Raw genomic sequence first — 22,082 nt, 5'->3', positions numbered from 1 at the left:
TTGAGAAGCGATCTCGACCATTCGTTTTGATTCTCTTTAATTCTGAACATCCGATCATGTACTTCAAAATCGACCCTCCATCTCCTCAAAATGAATCGACCCTTCATGGGAGCACGATTCCTATAAATACCTGCATGAAAAACTGTTCAAAGGGGAAAAAGGACGGACGAAAAAAAGAAAGGCTGTTATTATAGCGGAAGAACTCTGAAAATTTCATTCAGTTTGTTATTCTGCTACTTTGAAGTATTGATTGGAAAGACTTTTGAAACTAGTTTTCAAGTGTTTCTTGAAAAGGATTTTGAACAACTGGAACTCTACATTTCCGGCTTGTTCATCACGATCACGCCTTCACTTTCAACTCTTTATCATCTCTATTTTCATCCCTACATTGGAGCTCAAATCCCACTCGGTTGTTATCTTGACCTAATCACATCATAGCTAAGCTCCCTCCAGTTCACGGTGAACATCAACTCTCGAGCTAATCGATCCAGCGGTCTTGTTTCTAGTGGCCACCCCATAATTAGTCCTACAGATTCAGCTCCTCCCAGGTAAGAGCTCACGTCGCTGTTTTATTAAGTGTTTGCGTTCATTTCTTTCGTATTCTCTCTGTCCTTTTTACGTATGTGATTTTCTCCAAGTTCATCTCGTGCAAAGAGACCCGAAATGTTATTCTCGTGTCATCTCTTTAGTGATTAGTGTGCCTTTTATTAATCTTCGTCATTTACGAATACAAGCTTTTACGGTTCCTAGTAGAGTGTAAATGGTCGTAAGACGTGGTAATCGCAACCTAAAGATCTCTCTTAAAGGGAAAATCTGAATAATACATAAGGAAGATAGTCAAACTATTAGGTGACGCAAGCGATTCGGCAAAGATGCCATAAAATGGAAGTAAAAGAAGCGAGTAGATTGGTCATAAATAAATATTGGTAAAATAAATACATGAGAGGTCGGTAAATCAGTCTCATTTTCCCGTCTAAGAAGGATATTGATAAGTCCTATCCCCAACCTCTTTAAACTTGAGGATCCTTATCTCTAGGTTCTTAGGGCACCAAAATTAGGAGATCGGAAAAATACCTTTCGTGCACCTTTCTAATTTAAAAGAGATCGGAGGAGAGTTCTTATCAGGTCTTAACTCAAATTCTAATAAACATTTAAAAGAGATCGGAGGAGAGTTCTTATCCAGGTCTCAACTCAAAATTTTATTAAATAGGGATCGGAGGAGAATTCTTATCCTGTTCCCATCTCAAATTTTAATAAATACCTAAAAGAGATCGGAGGAGGACCCTCACGACCTCCAATTAGAATTTTAATAAATAATCCAGTAGAGATCGGAGGAGAGTTCTTATCCGGTCTCTATTCAAATTTTAATAAATATTAAAAAGAGATAGGAGGAGAATTCTTATCCTATTCTCACACCAAATTTCAACCCGTATGCAAGATAATCCCAAAACCCAGAACAATTCGTAACGCCAACTCACTAAGGCTGTCTCATTTACTTATGTATCTGGGTAATCCTAATTAGTGAAAAATCAAACATTCCTTTTACCAAAAGGATTAACATTCCCACTATAGCCCTTCTAACTAATTTATAAAGGACACAAAATTAAATCTACTTACCCTTGTTAAGGGACGAGGTGGGGTACCTAACACCTTCCCCACCCGTTAATGGACCCCGAACCTAGAATCTCTGTTTTGAAGTGGTTTCATTTTTAATTTAACTCCCTAAATGGTTTTCTTTAGTTTCCCTCAAAACTAAGGTGGCGACTCCTCACTTTTCCCACTTCGGTGAGTGATCGTCCGGGCGACCGCAAAATCCCGTTGCGACAATAGGGTAAGGAACATAAGTCATGTTTTTTGGGAACAGAGATTATTGAAACAAAGGAATGAGGATTGAAGTCACAAAGAGACACGTTTGGGCATAATAAAAGTGAGGTAAGCGCCAAAATTGATTAAAGTTATCAGATATCAAGTCAAGAGTAGCAGAGTTATAATGAGTATTAGAGATGACAAAAAAAAAGGGGGGGGGGGGTAAACAAGTAGTCAGATGTGCTGGTTTAGACTCAGAAGGAGGATGGTAGCTGGCATACTACGACAAGGGCAGATAGACATAAAAATTTTTAACCATCCATGTAGATTCAAGGCGGAAAGATATAAAATTTGCAATGGGTGACCGTGTTCTTGAAGGTTTCTCCTATGAAAAGGGTTATGAGATTTGGAAAGAAAAGGCAAATTGGCACTCTGTTATATAGGACATTTTAAGATTATGGACAGAGTGAAAGCAGTTGCCTATTAGTTAGAGTTGCCACCAAACCTTTCTTATGTCCACCCAGTATTCCACATTTTCATGCTTAGAAAGTATGTTACCGATCATTCTCATGTGCTGCGACCAGACACAGTGGAGTTAAATGAGAATTTGATCTTTGAGGAGTAACTAGTAGCCATAGTAGACTATCAGATGAGACGACTTTGGTCAAGGCAAATCCTTATGGTTAGTCCTGTGGAGGAGTTAATCTATGGAGGAATGCACTTGGAAGTTAGAGCGGGATATGCACAGTAAGTACTCATAAGTTTGATATGCAACTATGTGTCATTGTTCTGCCTTGTGTAAAATTCGAGGACGAATTTTCTATGAGGGGGAAAGAATGTCACATCCCTAATTTTCAAATAATTATTATATATATATATATATATATATATATATATATATATATATATATATTTTTTATTCTAACCCTGGTATTGTAGACTTCGCGTATGTACTTTCATTTCGTGGAAATTCGATCATCGCCCGGATTTGTAATTTCGGTATTAGCAGATAAGCTGCTAGAACCATTTCAGAACCAGGTCAAGATTATAGGCTATCACACCATTTTCAGATATTCTGGACGCGTTCCAATTGTCAGATTTGGCATAGGTAAACTCAAACTCTACATTACTCAATTTTTACCTTGTACTAGGGTAGAATAAAATTTATAAAATATTCGTGGATGATAAGAAAATTACGATTCCTATTGCAATAGCCTTATAATGTTGTTAAGGATCGCGGGGCAGGTTTATAGAATTTTTAAAGTTAGTTTGGATACTTTTTGAAAAATATTAGTTTTAAAGTCTTATAATTAAGTTGTCTGATGTTGTGATTATTGCTTGGTTTGGAGGGCCCAGGAGGGGCCATATAATGATGATGAGATATGGGTTGGGTTTAGAAGTATTATTTGAACCATTTTGCAGGTTGGGTAGGTCTAGGTATAGGGGAAATTCTGCCAGATTTTTAGCACAACTTATGGTGTCTTTGATTGTTTCTAAACTTGTATTGAGTTAAATATATTAAATAATTGCAATGAAATTTTCAGGTGAGCCGGGACAGCATTCCTCCTCCGCCCAGTCGTCGCAGTGACCTCAGTTTAAGTTTATGAGTAAAATATTAATTTTAATTGTAATTTCTATATTATTATATGTTCAAGTATGCCCACACATCACTTATAAATATGTATCTATGTAGTTAAACACTAGGCACGTTTTATATTGCATTCATAATTGTTGAAGTGCTATAGATGTTGTTTGTAGTAATTTGGAGCAGTGTGTGTGCGTAGCGTGCGTGTGGTATGGTATTGGATATGGACAGGACAGGTAGACACGGCTTGAAAGACACTCGCTGGGACCCGATCCTTCGGGGTAGACACGACTTGAGAGACACTCGCTGAGACCCCGCATTTGGTTTATTAAGCGAAAGTTCGGCTTGAGAGACACTCGCTGGCAGATGTTGGATTAAGAGGGCTGTATAGGGGATCAACTCACATATATGTATTGTTTAACAATGTTGGGTGTGTGAGTGCTCCAAATTGCCTTTTTACTGTTATGATATGAAAATTATGACGATGTTGCATTTCACTCCACAGGATGCATTAGCTTTAGATAGCTATAGAGATTATGGTTAAAATTGATATTTTACTCTTTGAGTCGAACGCTCACTCCTGTTCATCTATTTTTCCAGACTACAGGAGGATTATTTATTATGGCTAACCTGCTCTTCTTCTTCACAGGTCCATTGATAGTATTTAATGTATTTTGTATAATCGAGTTAAATTTTAGACTCCGTATATTGTAGAAGCACTTATTTTTATTTTGGGCTTATATTATAAAAGTTATGTTTGACTTGTAAAATTATAACTGTATGCATGATGGGATTGGATGAGGGAGCTAAGCTCCTATTTGAGTTATGACATTTTGATTATGTGGAGGGTGAACTGAGCTCCTCAATTTATTATATATTGTGTTTACAGGTCAGGCGAGTAAAAAACTCTCCGTTGAATGGTCCATTTTATGGTCGGACTCTGTCCGATTGAATTCTTAAAATTGGGTCCAAATGGGACTTAGAGTTGGGTTGAGGAATAATTAGGCTTACTACGAGCTTCGGGAGCTTTAGGCTGGCCCAAGTCCTAGTGCTGGTTCGGCCTATAGGTTGGGTCGTGACTGTGATGATGGTGTTAGTGCAAGTTAAGTTTTTGAAGGTTATGCTTCCTGTGAAGGTGTTGGTGAAGGCAATGCTGGTTGTGAAGGAAGCTGGGGATGAGGGTGATGGTGAGGATGTTGATAGTGAATGTGCTAAGTATGAGTACGATGAAGATGATTATTGGCTTGATGACGATGATGCAGAGTAAGAGGAGGATGCCATTGAAAACATTGTGAATATATAAGAATATTACAATACGAATGTTCAGAACCTAATTATGCCTATTGTTCATCCTACTCCATTTTCTAAAATTTATTTTAACTTGATAAGGGCGGATCTATATGCAAAACCAACGTCTAATGCATTTTGAGATCCATTTAAAGAATTTGTCATGGGAATGCTATTTTTATCAAGAGATGTAGTTGTTACAACTGCAAAAGAGTATCATTTACGGAGGCATCAGTAGTTTTTGCTACGATGAGACAAGGAGCAAAACATATGCCATTAAGTGTAAGGATATAGAAAGTGAATGTAAGTGGAGACTTCATGCATCTAGAAATGAAGGGTCTGATATGTGGAGGATAACAAGGTACAATGGCCCCCACACTTGGCTAAATCCACTAGAGTCCAAAAATCATTGTTTATCTGATGATTGAGATACAATCGAATATGAAAGTAGTAGCCCTTCAAGTAAAGGTTAAAGATAAGGTTGGGTATGAACCAACTTATAAAAAAACATGGAATAAGAAACAAATGGCCATTGCACATATAATTAGGGGTTGGGATGAATCATATAGTCAATTGTGTCAATTCATCACAGCAATGGTTGATAAAAATCCTAAAAGCATTTTCCTAATTGAAGACCAAGACCATTGGATAGATGATCAATTAGATAGTAATTTCAAGGTTTTTGTTCGAATGTTTTGGGCAACATTCATCATGATAAGGTCGCCAATGGTTAATGGCATAAAGACGGAGAGAACTGCACATCTATGAAGCATGAAAATGACACTGAGTCACGTTTCCCAGTGTCGAAAACGTTTCCGATGAGGAAATGACCTGACACGGCTGGGAAACGTTTCCGGGCTATTTTCAAAAATATTGAAAATCGGAAACGCGTTTCAGGCATCGGAAACGCGTTTCTTTAAAGAAAATAATAAAAAAAAAAAAGAAAAATGGGTAGATTAAAATCGATCACTTCACAACATTCACCAACAGAAAAGGAAGAAGAAGAAAAAGAAAAAGAAATGGAGTACTTTCAAAGGTAGTCGGCAGCGTCGCAGTTCGCAGCGCAGGTAAGGATCGCAACATCTTTCTCTTCTTTTCTCTCTGATCTGCCATATTCACTCTTTGATATGCTCTTTCCATCCTTATCAACAGAAGAAGAAGAAGAAGAAGAAGAAGAAGAAGAAGAAGAAGAAGAAGAAGAAGAAGAAGAAGAAGAAGCAGCAGCCGAAGGGAGAACGACAGTCGACAGGTAAGTGGCCTTTTCTATTTTCTTCCCGATTGTGAATGTAAATAATTAGGTTTATATTGGGGTTTTATTAATTTATTATTTTCCTTATTATTAATTTATTATTTTCCTTTTCTAATTTCTTTGTGAAACAATTTTATTAAGCAACTTTTATTAATTAATTACAATTTTATTCCATTAATTAATCATAAATTTATCATATTTAATATCAATTTTTTTTCTCTAAATGTATATTCCATAATTAGTTTTTTCTCAAACTAAATTTGAGGAGTTATCATAAATATTTTTTTTTAAAAAAAAAGATAAAATTTTTTTTCCCAAATTCACTAAAAATTTTCAAGATTTGCCATATTTTTACAATTAACATTTTGAAGGAAATTAAGGACAAATGTAAATATATTCTTAAAGTTATTTTTAAAATTATAAAATTTCAAGTTTAAATTCTAATTAAAGATAAATAAAAAAAATTCCAACATTCAAAATTTGTATTTTATATTAATATATTTTAGATTTTTGTAATAATTTATATATAATGTGTTTAATATAATTTGTTTTAATGTATCGTTATATTATATATTAAAATTTTTCATAATAATTTTTATAGTCAATTTATTCAATTCTATTATTTAATTCTTTAATCTTTTAATATATAATTTGTATTGTGCTTTAATCCTTAGTATATAATTTATTTAAATAATTTGTAAATTGTATAAAATTGCATTTTCTTTTTGTCATTTTGATAGGATAATATTTGAATGGATTCTTCGAACTCAAATTCTACCTAAGCAAATAGCACTAGTGCCACTTCTTCAAAAACTAGGGAGGAAGAATTTAATCCTTTGTGGAGATATGTAACTAAACTAGAGAAAACTGGAGAAGGATGGGGTAATTGTAAATGGATATGCAATTTTTGTGGACAAGAAAAGGAAGTGACTTATACTATAGTGAGGGCTCATTTATTTGAAAATCACTGGAAAAGGGATTGGTGTGTGTAAAAAAGTGATGAATGATAGTATTTCTGAAATGAGGAAACAGGAGGATGAGGCAACAAACAAAATTACCAATTCACAATCTAGGCGAGTTTCTTTGCCTATTAGTATAACCACATTCCTTCATTGAATATAACTGAACCAAGTATTTCAGCAGCTTTGAAGAAAAGAAGAGTTAATGATTCTCCTCTTGATAGAGCTTTTGACTTGCAAACTAGAGCTCAATTAGATGCAGAGATTGCTAGAATGTTCTACAGTGGGGGTCTACCTTTTAATTTTGCTAGAAATCCTTATTATGTGACTTCTTATTCTTTTGCTGCTAATCATGTTTTGGGTGGTTATGTGCCGCCTGGTTATAACAAATTAAGAACCACATTACTTCAATAAGAAAAAGCAAATGTAGAGAGGTTGCTTGAACCAATTAAAAGCACTTGGTTAGAAAAGAGTGTTAGTATTGTGAGTGATGGATGGAGTGATCCCCAGATGAGGCCTTTGATTAATTTTATGGTTGTTTCCAAGTCTGGCCCCATGTTTATCAAATCTGTAGATTGTTCTGGTAAATTGAAAGATAAGCAATTTATTACTAATTTGCTAAAAGAAGTAATTGATGAGGTGGGTCATCAAAAAGTGGTACAAGTCATTACTGATAATGCGTGCTGAAGAAATCATTGAGGGAATATTTCCACATATTTATTAGACTCCTTGTGTTGTGCACACTCTTAATCTTGCTTTGAAGAATACATGTGCAGCAAAAAATTTGGAAACTAATCAAGAAACTTATGATGTGTGTCACTGGATCACTGAAATCCATGGGGATGCTTTGCAAATCAAGAATTTTATAATGAATCATTCCATGAGGCTTGCAATTTATAATCAGTTTAGCCCTTTGAAATTGCTTTCAGTTGCTGACACTCGTTTTGCTTCTATTGTTGTGATGCTTAAAAGATTTAAACTTATTAAGCGTGCTTTAGAAGCAATGGTTATAAGTGATCAATGGGCACTATACCGAGAAGATGACCAAGGCAAAGCTAGATTTGTTCGTGATAAAGTGGTAGATGAGGATTGGTGGGAAAAGGTTGATTACATCATTGCTTTTATTGGGCCCATTTATGACATGATCAGAGTTTGTGACACAGACAAACCATGCCTTCATTTGGTTTATGAGTTATGGGATTCTATGATTGAAAAGGTGAAGCAAGTTATTTTTGATCATGAAGGAAAGTAAACATATAGGTTTTCTCCTTTTTATTATGTGGTTCATCGAATTCTTATTGATCGTTGGGCAAAGAGCAACACTCCCCTTCATTGTTTAGCCCATTCATTAAATCCAAGGTAAATTTCTAACTTACATACTTATCTTCTTGTTACAATTTTTTTTTATTATTTTCTGAATTTATTTTCTTATTTTTGAAGATTTTATAGTGAAAAATGGCTTCAAGAGAGAGAAGGTAGAGTGCCTCCTCATATGGATGGAGAAGAATCAACTGAAAGAATTAAATGCTTTAGGAGGATTTTTTCTAATGAAGATGAGCGAATTAGAGCAAATAATGAATTTGCAAATTTTTCTTTGAAAAGTGGACATTTTGTTGATCCTGATTCTATTGGAAGTATGTATGTTACAGATCCTAGGAAATGGTGGACATGTTTTGGTTCTAATGTACCTTTATTGGAGTTTGTGACACAGACAAACCATGCCTTCATTTGGTTTATGAGTTATGGGATTCTATGATTGAAAATGTGAAGCAAGTTATTTTTGATCATGAAGGAAAGTAAACAGATAGGTTTTCTCCTTTTTATTATGTGGTTCATCGAATTCTTATTGATCGTTGGGCAAAGAGCAACACTCCCCTTCATTGTTTAGCCCATTCATTAAATCCAAGGTAAATTTCTAACTTACATACTTATCTTTTTGTTATAATTTTTTTTATTATTTTCTGAATTTATTTTCTTATTTTTGAAGATTTTATAGTGAAAAATGGCTTCAAGAGAGAGAAGGTAGAGTGCCTCCTCATATGGATGGAGAAGAATCAACTGAAAGAATTAAATGCTTTAGGAGGATTTTTTCTAATGAAGATGAGCGAATTAGAGCAAATAATGAATTTGCAAATTTTTCTTTGAAAAGTGGACCTTTTGTTGATCCTGATTCTATTGGAAGTATGTATGTTACAGATCCTAGGAAATGGTGGACATGTTTTGGTTCTAATGTACATTTACTTCAAAGGTTGGCTTTTAAAGTGCTTGGACAACCTACTTCCTCCTCTTATTGTGAAAGAAATTGGAGTATTTATTCCTTCATTCATTCATGTAGAAGGAATAAATTAACTCAAAAATGTGCAGAGGACTTGGTTTTTATCCATAATAATCTTCGTCTTCTGTCGAGAAACTCCTCCTAATATTATGATGAGAAGACAAAATTGTGGGATGTTGGTAGTGATCAATTTGGGAGTATGGAAGATGTGGGAGTTCTTGAATTTACCAACCTTTCATTGGATGAACCAGAGTTAGAGTCTGTTTTGTTTGATGAAAATGCAACTACAAGCATGGAGAATGAGGAGAATGAGAAAGACAGTAAAGTTGAAGAAATGTCATAAATTTCATTATGTTTTCTTTTTTAACATTTGAATGTGTTTTAGTTAATATTTATTTATTATAAGTATGAAACTTCTAAATATGTATTTTTATGATTGAATTTAAAAGTTGATTTGAACTTTATTTATTATTGAACATCTTTCATGATATATATATATATATATATATATATATATATATATATATATATATATATATATATATATATCCCTATATTTTTTATATTTACACGTTTCCCCACATTTTCGTTACCTATATTTTTTAAAATACCGTTTTTTCATGTCAGTTTTCGCGTTTTCCAGTGTCCGCGTTTCTGTTTTCGTGCTACATAGCTGCACATCCCTTCCATTACCCTTGAAATATATCCATTGTTGCAGTCGATAGCGTACCATACAATTTGGCATGTACATCGAACCAAGTCCATCGTCCTATACTCCAAATCTTGCGGACGACTTACATATGCAATTCACCGATTGGACACCTGGCCCCTTCATGCCTTTTCAGATAGTTTCATTGATGCAATAGGAATGCGATCAGACTCTCGGAACAGTTCGCAAGGGACCCCTTACGGCTTTTTATACACTCTACACTTCATGACAGCTGGAGATGCAACATTCCAACCATTTGCCAGGCATTTTGTAAATATTCCCTCGCGTTCCAGAATTAATCCATTTTCTGAGGATATTTTTGAGTTTCTTTTTGATCCCAATACTCTAATGTTGGATCAATCCATTTGAATCGCGGAGTATCACTGTGCAAGATGATTATGTTTTGCCAAGTTAGATTGGGGATGGCTCAGAATTGAGATCAGGTCCACTAGATATTAACGTTATGATGACATTAACAGATACGATCCAAGCTGATGATAATGATAACTACAGAGAGGGTTTGCGTTGATACAGAATGCAGAGGACAAATGAGAGAGGATGTTACCTGCGATACTAGAGATCATTTGCATCACTAAATTAAATGTACTTGTATTGAGATATTAATTTATAAATTATAAATTCATCTTTTTTTCTTGTGGTTATTTTTTTTTTATTTTGGTTATTTTTTTTCCTTTTCTTAATTTATAATTTTTTTTATTATAAAAAACATAATTTTTGTGAATATATTAAATTATATAACATAGACAAAAATTAAGTATTGTTTTTCAATTAACATAAACTCTGACAATAAAAGGGAATTATTAGGTGCACCTAATGTATATATACACTATCTCTCATAATCATGTGGAACCCATTTTTTATATTGAATGAATGACTCACTTTTCTAGGATAGAAAGAGTATTATTTTTTTAGTACTTCTGATGTATCTAATAATTAGCTGACAATAATAGCTACGTTAAAGAATAATACAACAGGATTAGTGAGTTTCTCGCAATGTCATATTGTTCTCTTTTTAATTATTCTTTTCACAACTTTAAAACTACAATGACTTTCGAGTTGTCTTAAATATTCATAAAAGTAAAATTCTGATTTCCCAGAACAAGATCCACTTGATTCTTCCCTTCCATGTTTTGCATTTACATTTATAAAAGAATTGTTACAATATAAAAGTAATATCTATTAAAAAATATTTATTACAATTAATTAACAGGTATATCTACATGCATACCTCCGATTTTGTTGTTTTCCCTCTTGCAATATATCTCTTGGGACACAAAAAGATTTTCTTTGATAATAAATAATCTATTTCACAATTCACTTTCTCAACAAAAAATGTTAATACTAGTTGATCATAATTCATAATTTTGAGCACTTTCTCGTGCTTAAGTTTGTATTAACGCATAAAAAATTGAAAGGTCCACCTTCTATTAGCACATCAACATTCTCAACTTCTTTTAATTTATAAGCAGTAGTGATTATTTTTTTCGTAAAAGTTTGTTCACCTCATTGACATGCTCAATTATGCCATTTTCTGAATTATGTTTAACATCAAATAAGTTTTGTGACCTATTTCTGATAATTTGTTTAGCAGATTGTCCTCTCAAGATGTTGAGCATTACTTTATGGATAATCATTTATAAAATAGACAAATATAACAGTATAATATATTTTATTTTAAAAAATTATTAAATTTTGAATTATATTCTATTATGTTAAATTTAAAAAATTATAACAATCATTATATTAATTTACAAAATATATTAACTTACCTATATTACTTTAACAATTATAATAATTTAAAAAATGTATTTAATAATTACTTGCATTTTATAAATTTAATAATTTAAATTTAAATTATTTTATATATTTATTTAGAAATTATAATTATTTTTATATATTTGGAGTATATACGTTATAACAAAATAGATTTGAATTAATAAAATTTTAAACTAATATACTTTGTTAATAAATAAAATGATTTTAAATGATATATTTAAAATAATTTTTAAAATTAAATGTAATTCGAAATGTTATATTTTGTAAATTAATATAAATAATATATTTTTAAAAACACTTAGACACCCTTTGATAATGCCTATTTAGACATCCTTTGATAATGCCTATCTACATCTTTCTTTAGAAATAACCCATTTCAGCTTCAAATATTCAACTCGATAAGTTCAATCGGTTTACTAAAAAACTCATGATGAAGTTTTGTATTTCAAAAATTTAATTATATACAATAAATTGTAACTTTTTTTTTTTTACTGATAAGTCTGATAGACCAATCTCGAATATATATATATATATATATATATATATATATATATTTGGAGAAATGCATTAAGCATTTGGAGTTCTCACTAGGCATAGAACACTTAATAATGCCTCTATATTTAGGAGAATGAATGTTATCAAAGGAAACAAGGTCCAGATGAGAAAAGGATGGAGGAGGTTGATTTCTCTCTCCCCAGAAAAGTTGCTTCAGCAGTGGTGTCATCATCAGGCATATCAATAAAATAATTAGAAACACCAGATTCTTTGGAATTATCTGCCATAAAACACCAGATTCTTTGGAATTATCAGAAATTAGTGAAAATAATATTTTTTTGAGTATTTTATAGAACTGTCTCAGAATTCTTCAAAAGAAGTGTTTGGGCCTTGAAGATCAATCAAAGAGAGATGAAGCAAAGTATCTTCCACGTAAGTTTGAAGAGAAGTGTTTTTTGGATTTGTTTCTTGCATCATCATTGATTGTTCAGCAAGGATCAAGGAGATTTTAAGGAAGCTTTTCTGCTTCAAAAGACCAAGCCAATAAGGAGGACATTTTCATAGGGAAAAAGGAGGAAGTATATGCTACAGGCACAGAAGGCCTGTGAGATCAGGAAGTAGGGCTAGGAGTTTTTTCTGATTTGGGCCTTTATAAAATAATTCATAAAAAAGACTGAATTATTCAAGTTCAAAGGTTGTACCTAGCAATGGCCATGGTTTAGTAACCGCCAGTTACGGTTCCTGAACTACAGATTTAGATTCAATAAAATCATGAACCTGAATCAAACTGTTAGGGGACGATTTGGAAGACTGTTCCTGAACCGCCGGTTATGGTTTGAGCCCCGGTTTAAAACGATTTGAAGGGCAGTTCAAAAAAAAACGATTCAAAACAGTTTGAAGGACGGTTTGGAAGCGGTTTAGGGATGATTTAAGGGTAACTTAGACAAAAAAAATTAGAGAAAAATTTTATTGATTCAAAATTTAAGTTCTATTTGTAAAAATATTTTAATTTTTCTTAAAAATCTTTCAATCAAAATAAAATAAGAGAAAAGAAAGAAAGAAAATAATTTATCTTTAAGAAAAATTTAATAAATAAAGACTTGACCCTAATTAAAAAACTAGAGATGAAATTAATTTTTTTTAAAGAAATTAGCAAAAAGTGTATGAACTTAATTTTGCCTATATATCCCTTTAGGATTTAGAGCAATAAAAATTTCTAATTTTATTACTTGACTTTTTTAAAAATTATATAATGATTGATAATTAAAAATTATAAAAGAGAAAAAAATTAAAATAGAGAGTAATGGAAATTTTATCGAGGATTTAAAGTAAAAACAAAGTAATTGAGATAGAATTAAAAATTTCAGTAAGTATATAAAATAATAAAGTAAGAAAATTGAGAGAGTATTAGAAATTAAAATGAGTGTAGAAAATAATTATTTAGAGAATTTGAGAAAAATTGAAAAAATATTAAGAATTGAAGAAAATACAGAGAATAATTGTGTAGAGAATTAATAATATATATAAATGAATTAGGAGTGACGTAACATATTTATTGAATTTTTTATATTTAAATCGTCGGTTTAATCCGGTTCGAAATCGTCGGTTTAATCCGGTTCGGAACCGCCGATTCACGATTCTTAAAAAATATGAATATTAACTAAAACGCAAAAGGACAATTTCGGTCCGGTTCGAAGCCGATTTCAGTTTTGACCGGTTTTGATCTGGTTTTGATCGAACCGATTAATTTCAAAACCAGACCGTGGCCACCCCTAGTTGTACGAGTATAAAGAGGTTATCAGCATTTAGTCAGTTCAATTCAAAATTGAACTGAACTAAATAAATTGAAAACTGAATTTTATATAAATTTAAAATTTAAATCAAACCGAATTATATAAACAATCAAACCGAATCAAACTAAAATAATTTAGTTCAGTTCGTTTTGAAAACTCTATTTTATGACATCATCACAGATTCAAATCAAGCATACAAAATTTTATGAGCTAATAACAAATTCTAATCACATATTCAATTTTATGATCTATTTTGCAACTGAATACAAGATTTTAGCCTCAAATCAAGCATACCATTTTAGACTTAATAAAGCAAAATACATATTAAAAAAAAAAACGATTAATTCTAATTAGAGAAAAATCCATGCTGAAACCATGGCTAAAATCTATTTTCCTTGAAAAAAATATGGTTGAGCCCTTTTTCTCCTAGTTTCAAAACAACAAAATACATATCTCAAAAAGGAAAAATCAAAACAACCAAGAATTGATTATCCTTCAAATCCACAAAGGCATGCAGGTTGTAGGTCCTTCATATATCTCGCCAATAAACACCAACATATTAGACCTCAAAGGTCCTTAGAAGAACACAAAGAATTGAAGAAGATTAGAAATGAAATGCAGGCGTTAATGGCTAGAGATGCAGGAGCGTCATGGCCTTTCTTTGTGGTGAAATGAGGAGGAAACGAAGAAAAGACTCAGTGAGGGAGAAGAGATAAATAAAAAAAAAAATAACAAAAAAAGACCGGAAAACATATACAAAGAGTTTCAGTTCGGTTTAACTGAATTTTTTTTTTACTTCAAAATTTAATCGAAACAAAATAATCGAAATTTTTCAAAAATCAAAATTAAATTGAACTGAAATTTTGTATAAACCGAATCAAATTAATTCGATTTGAACTGAATATTGCTAAGCCCTACTTGCTAGGAAATAAGGTAACATTCATGGCTTCAAAAGGAAAAATGCATCACAAAATTGCTTGATTTTGAGATCCCTTTTAGCTATCTACTAATTGAGATTTTAGTTTACTAATTTCAACTTCCTTTTGAATAAAAGGAGGATCAAAGTTTTTAGTAGCTACCTTTTCCATCAATTCTTGATATCTCTTAAATTTGAGCCTGAAGTTAAAAACATCAGAGTTGAATATCATGTAAATGGCCACAAAATTTAGTATCAATTTTTTGCACTTGAAAAATAACACTATCAACTTTGGTTTTAATTCTTTGGAGGACTCTATTCTGCGTTCGGGCAATCAAACTGTCAATTAAAGCATAGCTTCAACTAGAGTAAAAGGATGTTTGATTTTACTTATTTAAAATAGATTTTTTAATTTATAAGTTAAATTAAATATTAATTTATTTATAATTTTATTTATAAATATATTTGATAGATTTATAAATCAAAAACCAGGTTCTGACCTGAGCGTTGGGATTTGTGGTCAATAAAAATGTAAACCTAATAAAAAATAAAAGAAGTTGATATCATTCGGGAGATATTGAACATTCATTTTTTTTTCTTATTTTATACTTTACTCTTCAAGATTTTTTTTTTCGAATGATGTGAAATATTGAAAATCTTTCACTTTATATACATCTACAATAAAATCAACTATGAACAGGAAGCTGAACCTATAAACCCTAAAGTAAAGGAAAAGAACCTGTAAGCTGGGCAGCCGAAATACTGAAAAGATTATGATATCTCATCATCTTCAGGTGGAATTTGCTCATCAAACCATCGTGGAGGATCAAAACCAGAGCCGCCTACAGAAACAAAAAGTCTTAACCAAAAATAACAAAAGAACGAAGAAAACATTTAGAAAAGAAAAACAGGTTTACCAAGGGGATTACAGCGACAGAGACGCCAGCCGGTCAAGATGGTGCCCTTGACAACACCATACTTCTTGTAAGCTATCATCGAATACTCACTGCATGTTGGAACATATCGACAGCTTTTTGGCAACAAAGGCGAGATTTCCCCTGCTTTTATAGATTTTACAATGCTGAATTCGCTTGATTTAATTAGGAATTTGTAATGATAATTAACTTGACTATTGAGAGACAAAAGCTTACTTTTGTAGAATCTCAGCACGGATAATGCAGCTTTAACTCCTAAATTGTTGGCTTCCTCATCTGATTGAAGATAGAAGACCAATTAAATTTCAATTTGATACTTAATTTGAGAGAGAGAGAGAGAGAGAGAGAGAGAGAGTACCTTGTTGATTGTTTTGGTGAGAGTCTGTGCCCGATTTATTAACGACGACAGAGATGCAACGCCTTGCCCTTGGGGTTCTAATGGAAATGGAAAAGATCCGGCTCTGGTTTACAGTTATGGAGGGAGATTTCAGAGAATTGAAATCAGCTTTCTGAGATTGAGGTACAATTGCCCTGGCACAGACGGGTTTATAGCTGTTTAAGGAGATAAGGGGCGCCATTTCCCTCCTGCGTTTCTTTCACAGTTCCACATTGATTGTGGTTGCTTGCAGACCATTTTAAGTTTAGAGTTCGTTTAAACGACGTCATATTAGTATATTTCATGTTTTCTTTATTTTATTTTAAAATCAAATTATTTTGTTATGAGAAATAAAATAATTTTACATAAATACGTCATTTATCTCGTAAAATTTTTTAAATTAATTTTTTTATAAAATTATTAATTACATAAAATTTATTAATTTAAAAAAATTATTACAAATAGTATATATAACATAATTAATTATTTTAATTTAATGTAAATTTTTAATTTTATAAAAAATATGATTTAAAATAATTTTATAATTTATTTTATATTATTTATCTTATAATTTATCTTAGTATTTTCTATAATGAATGGGTAATTATTTTTTAAAAATTTTTAATAAAATTTACTACATATAATTTATTTATTGAATTTTTTTAAAAATATTACATGATTTTTTTTATATTAAGAAATTTATTTTTTTTGTTAAATTAATTAAAATTTCATAATAAAAATATCAATTTATAAAAATCTGATGAAATGAATTATAAATTTATGTAAAATCTTTTTTATTTTTTATAATAAAATAATTTTATTCAAAAATAAAATAAAGTAATCATAGAATACATTTATTTTGGTTATCTACTTGGCACTCTGTCAAAAAAAAAAAAGGAAAGTGAAAACCAATTGCTTTTTATTTGTATCTAGAGAAATAAAAAGAAGAGAAAAGAAAAATAAAATTGATTTTTCAAATTTTACTGACTTGAACATTAAATAAAAAAAGGGAAAAATAAGAAAAACATAAGAGAAATTCATTTTTCAAATCATCTTGATTTATTCAAATTATTTCCTTTTAAATTGAAATGAGATGGAAGAAAATATAAAAATAATGATGTTATTTATATTAAAATTACTTAGATATTTTAATACAATGTAATAGGAAAATAAGGTTATAATACTTCTTTTAATTTTTTATTAGAGAAATTATATTACTCTTACTATTCTAATAATTTATTTAAATAACAGAAGAAATTATTATTTTTTTCTTTATTTTTCGTATTCAATTTCCTTTTCGTTTCTCTCCACAATTAAAAATCCGGGTAACTAAAAAACAAGGGCTGTTACAAGAAACTGTTAACGGGAGGAAACCACGCACGTCAATTCTCAAATGCCACTCTGTGCTAAAAAATATAAATAAGCAATTAGCATAATATATTCTTTCTCAATTTTAAAAAAAATTATTCTGTAATCTCTATATTTTAATAAATTTAACTATTTAATTTATATATTTTAAAAAATATATTATTTAATATCTATATTTTATTACCATTAAACTCTTTAATTTATCCATTAAAATTTTCATTAGTCAATATTTCATTTCTTTATTTTAAAAGAATTAATTAATCGATTCATATATTTTAAAAAATATTACACTTTAATTCCTCTATTTTTATAAAACTAGCTATTGAATATTTGTATTTCAAAACACAATAACTTAAAAAATATATTATTAAATAAAAATAAAATTTATTATGTGAAAATTAAATTTAAATTTATAAATTTTAAATTATTTAAATATTTTTATTCAATTTCTTAGATATTATTTTTATGATTTTTTATTGAGAAATAATTTTTTTTATTATTATTTAGAGATTAAGGGGAATTGATTAATATTTTTATAAGATAACTTGTACCATTTCTTATAAACAAAATATAAAACAAAGACAAAATAAAAAGAAGAAGGGTGTGCAGAAAAGAAACACGAAAAGAGATAAATAAGTAAGAATAATAAGACATATAAGGAAGAGATAATTTGGATGAGAAAATTAAGATTATTTAGGTTTAAAAAAATATTTATGAGATTAAATAATTAACGAATCTAAATTATAAGAACTAACTAATATATTTTTCAAAATATATAAACTAACTAATTAGTTTTACTAAAATAGAAAAATCAAATAGTAATTTAACTAGTATTGATTAACAGAAAAACTAATAAAGGGACAATATAATTTATCGAAAGTAAAATACATAAACTAAATAATATAATTTTCAAAATATATGAACCAAATAATTAATTTTGTTAAAATACACAAACTAAATAGTAATTTTTCCTAGTTTTAAATACTTTCACAAGCTGTTTCAAGAAATTTAGAATATCCTCTTATTGCGTTCTTTCTCCTAAACTCTTGAAAGTAAATACTAAAAATACTAAAATGTTATGAAGTTAAACACAGGAAAATACATCCAAGACCTGCAATAATGGTCAACTAAGAATCAAAATCGAGTAGTGACTTGGGAAAAGAGAGCCTTGAAATCTTTGGTTGGAGTGCCAGTTCCCTCTGGCTTTGAGGCTAAATCATACGCCTTAAATTTAGCTTCCTCGAATTGTAATGCCTGTTCATGAGAGAGGAAGGGTTAAAATTTAAAAGCAAATGAGTACTCAAAACAAACAGCCTAAGGACCCAATGCAATCTTGAGAAGCAGTAGAAAAATTCCCAGAAAAAATACATGTTTCCAATTGCGAACAATTTATAAAATTAGTACCTGAATGCAGACTTCTGCAACATCAGCCCTTGCAATGGTTCTTGTCTCTGTCTGAAGAAGCTCATCATCCTTCCCAACAAGTAATTCTCGGACACCCCCATCTTTGTCTTGCAGGCCTCCAGCCCTAAATCATCCAAATAGGCCCATGTCAGTGGGCAAGCTTACATAAATTATTAGAAACAACAAGAATTAGAATGCAAAAGCACACTGAAAAATAAATTGGAGTCAGGCTGGCTAGAATTTTACAATGTATCAGACCCTTTTTTTTAATTCAAATGAAAATTCAGGTGTAGATATATTTTTTGTCATAATGAAACGAGAACAAGGCTGTATTTGGGAGGCTACTAAATGGCCAAGGGCATAACATATGGATGAAGTGATACTTCGCATTCTATATTTTGAAGGGCTAAAGAAAGAGGTCAGTGGGTATTAAGTGCTTGAAAAACGTTTTCCAGAACAAGACTTTTGAAAAAAAAATTCCACCGAAGGTGCGTTGACAATAATGAGGTACAAAGTGCAGCCTGACATCAAAATTTGAAGTGAGAACCATGGAAGCACAAATGAGAAGGAAAGTGTATACCTTATAATTGTGTATGGAATGCCAGAATCAGCCAAATACTGTTCAGCTTTTCTCTTCCAAATCTAAAGCAACATAGTGATAACAAAGTTAGCCTCTCGATGGAAGAAAGGACAATAAATTAAACAAACAAATAAATTAAATAAAATGAAGTCAAATCAATAAAATGAAGAGCAAACTAGTTCTAGCAAACAAAGGGATGCAAAGCTACCATAACAGGGAAGTAAATTTATAAGGGGTATAGAAAAGGCTCACAGACCAATATATTCCCATTGCCCAAACTGTTCAAGGGATTATTCAGATTTGTCCCACCCATAGACCCAACCAACACAATCTGCTTCACTCCTGCATCCTTAGCTGTCCAAATGGATAAAATATAATTCAGCAAAAAAATATTGTATTTTACTAGAAAAAAAACTGAATCACTGAACCAAGGAAATATACTCTTACCAGCATCTATTTGATTTTTCTGACCAATCCAGTCAACCTACAGGAAAACTTGCACTAAATAACGTTCAGAAATACAAACAATTTAGGTAACAGGACCCAACGCTAGGAAGTGTAACTGTGTAAGGATTACCTGTTCAGGATATGCTCCATCTTCATAATAAAACTCGGGCCTTTCACCTTTAGATGGATCAAACCCAGGTTTCATCTTTGGCACTGCACTTGTGAGAATTATGAGAGCATCAATTCCTTGGATAGCAGGAGTGATGCGTTCTGCTTCCGTTATATCCCCAACATAAACATCCTCTGCTCCACCAATTTTCTCTCTGCTCTCTTGAGTTCTGACCAAACCTCTTGCAACATATTGGCCAGACCTCTCCTTCAATTTCTTATAAACTATTGAACCTGCCATAGTTGAGGCATGATATCATGTCAATGGAAAGACAATCAACAATCCAACTCTTCAATGATGATGTAATTACAGGCGATGATATGCAGCATGGTAAAATAAAATTGCTACATTTTGCTTCAATTGCTTCTTTTTCTTTTTCTATAAATATCTAAGCAATGAAACGAAGGAGGGGGATTGATCCACCTAATTTACACTCAAATATAACATTTAAATTTGTAGTCTTGAAAATTAAAAATTTCATCATTACATATCACAAGAAAAGAAAGGAGTTATTTCAAGAAAAAAAAAAGGCGGATATTATACTTATTTACAAAGAAAAATTACTCCAGGTGAATCCCATTTCTACAGAAGCCCGACTCTAATCGACAAACCAGCTTATCACCCAAATCACGTACCCTCCTCTGGGGGATAGTGTGAAGATCCAACCAGGTTTTAATCAGATATCACTGAAGTGATGGCTTTTTTTCTTTTTATATTGTTAATGGAAGAAAGTTCAATATAGCCATAGACGGGGAAAAATAAACAAATACCACATAGAGCAAAAGCGCGAGATTATCAGCACAAAACCCTAAAACCCTAAAAAACCCCCTAATAAAGCCCCAATTAGCACTTCTGCAAACTCCATACAACATTTTCTTTCACCAAAATCAATACGCTTGAAAATTTACAAAAAAAAAAAAAAAAATTCAATTAAGCATCAAAATTTGGATTACTTTCCGTTACCAGCGATATTAATCACAGCAACCAAACAGTTACGAAAGACAAACAAATTGAGACGGAGAGCGAGAGAATACCAGTTCTACCACCAGCTCCAGTGACAAGAACAGTGCTTGGAAGCGAATCCGCCATTGACGCTGAAACCGCCCGAAGTCTCCTAAAGCTCTTGTTTCCATTATGATGGGTTGTTGAGAGAAATGAAAAAGGAAAAGACCGAAATGAAAGAGTGGAAGATTCTGGAAGTGTTGTTGGCAGGCAAGCGTATTTACGACAACGAGGTGAGCAAGAGAAGAACAATGGAACACGTGTTGTGGTAGCCATTGGATGATTACGAGTTAGATGGTGGGATTAAAGTGCGTTTCATCCGATCCCCGGTGAGACAGAGCCTTCAATGCTTGTACAGCTTACCTCTGTGTCGTGACCATTAATACGGAGGTTGCTTGTTCCCCTCGTCGATTGAGATTTTCTTATCCTTCAATTTTCCTTTGTTTTTTTTTTTTAATTTTTATTTCATCTTGTCTTTTCCAATTGCCAATCTTATCTGTTATCTCCAGTGATACTTGCAGATTTACTCCACGCTCTTTCTAGCACGCGCTACTCTGCCGGTTTATTTTGGGTCACTTACTGTTTAATTTCCCGTTATTTTCAAATTAATGACTTATTTTTTATATTTTTAAAAATATACAATTGAATCTTTCATTATTTAATTTTGTCAATTTCTTATCATTCCACTCAGTATAAGTGCCAGTCGCTCTTGCTGCACTGCAGTGTGCTTCGAATAATGATTAGTGGGTAGCTTTATCATTACAGTTTAGGGTTTTTTTTTTGTTTTTTTTGGATGTGGGCCTGTCTTTAGTAGGCTCAGTTGAGCTAAGTGTATTGGACCTTCTTCTATTGTCGTCTCAGGCCTTTTTAAATAAATGAAATATTTGGAAAAAATATATATATATAAATGCCAATTTTTGTTAGTCAAAG

General features: G+C 31.4%; 2 protein-coding genes across 9 annotated transcripts; both read right to left on the bottom strand.

Annotated features, from left to right (window-relative positions):
* Window positions 1-14,176: 14,176 nt before the first annotated feature.
* On the bottom strand, window positions 14,177-16,448 carry LOC131168863 (UPF0161 protein At3g09310-like). Of its 8 annotated transcripts, none has more exons than XR_009148888.1 (6): window positions 16,165-16,448; window positions 16,023-16,082; window positions 15,801-15,929; window positions 15,611-15,713; window positions 15,035-15,071; window positions 14,177-14,614 (listed from the first exon to the last, which is right to left on the bottom strand). XR_009148888.1 is itself a non-coding variant. In XM_058147102.1 (5 exons), the coding sequence occupies exons 1-4, from the start codon at window positions 16,382-16,384 to the stop codon at window positions 15,643-15,645; spliced, it is 492 nt and encodes a 163-aa protein (XP_058003085.1). In that variant the 5' UTR covers window positions 16,385-16,445; the 3' UTR covers window positions 14,177-14,614; window positions 15,611-15,642. The 8 variants fall into 8 exon arrangements, 4 of the variants coding, with proteins under 4 accessions (XP_058003085.1, XP_058003086.1, XP_058003084.1 ...); XR_009148885.1 differs by having other exon boundaries at window positions 15,789-15,929; window positions 16,165-16,445; XR_009148886.1 differs by having other exon boundaries at window positions 14,177-14,610; window positions 15,789-15,929; window positions 16,165-16,445.
* Window positions 16,449-18,439: 1,991 nt separating this feature from the next.
* On the bottom strand, window positions 18,440-21,614 carry LOC110635966 (uncharacterized protein At5g02240). Its single transcript, XM_021785472.2, has 7 exons — window positions 21,185-21,614; window positions 20,112-20,383; window positions 19,982-20,018; window positions 19,791-19,888; window positions 19,535-19,596; window positions 18,955-19,078; window positions 18,440-18,804 (listed from the first exon to the last, which is right to left on the bottom strand). Exons 1-7 carry the CDS (start codon window positions 21,426-21,428, stop codon window positions 18,685-18,687), a joined length of 957 nt encoding a protein of 318 aa, XP_021641164.2. The 5' UTR covers window positions 21,429-21,614; the 3' UTR covers window positions 18,440-18,684.
* Window positions 21,615-22,082: the final 468 nt, after the last annotated feature.

Source organism: Hevea brasiliensis, chromosome 5 (assembly GCF_030052815.1).
Source record: "Hevea brasiliensis isolate MT/VB/25A 57/8 chromosome 5, ASM3005281v1, whole genome shotgun sequence".
NCBI lineage: Eukaryota > Viridiplantae > Streptophyta > Magnoliopsida > Malpighiales > Euphorbiaceae > Hevea > Hevea brasiliensis.
The sequence above is the reverse complement of the archived record's forward strand: the minus strand, read 5'-3'. Positions and strand labels throughout refer to the sequence as shown.

Bases quoted from the DNA above. Each gene is read 5' to 3' on its own strand.
- LOC131168863 (XM_058147102.1), bottom strand. From the start codon at position 16,384: ATGGCGCCCCTTATCTCCTTAAACAGCTATAAACCCGTCTGTGCCAGG. The intron at 15,930-16,022 runs GTAAGCTTTTGT...CTATAAAAGCAG, and splicing joins CGTGCTGAGATTCTACAAAA to GGGAAATCTCGCCTTTGTTG. The intron at 15,714-15,788 runs GTAAACCTGTTT...TTGTTTCTGTAG, and splicing joins CTGTCGCTGTAATCCCCTTG to GCGGCTCTGGTTTTGATCCT.
- LOC110635966 (XM_021785472.2), bottom strand. From the start codon at position 21,428: ATGGCTACCACAACACGTGTTCCATTGTTCTTCTCTTGCTCACCTCGT. The intron at 19,597-19,790 runs GTCTGTGAGCCT...ATGTTGCTTTAG, and splicing joins TGGGCAATGGGAATATATTG to ATTTGGAAGAGAAAAGCTGA. The intron at 19,079-19,534 runs GTATACACTTTC...TGGATGATTTAG, and splicing joins ATTCCATACACAATTATAAG to GGCTGGAGGCCTGCAAGACA.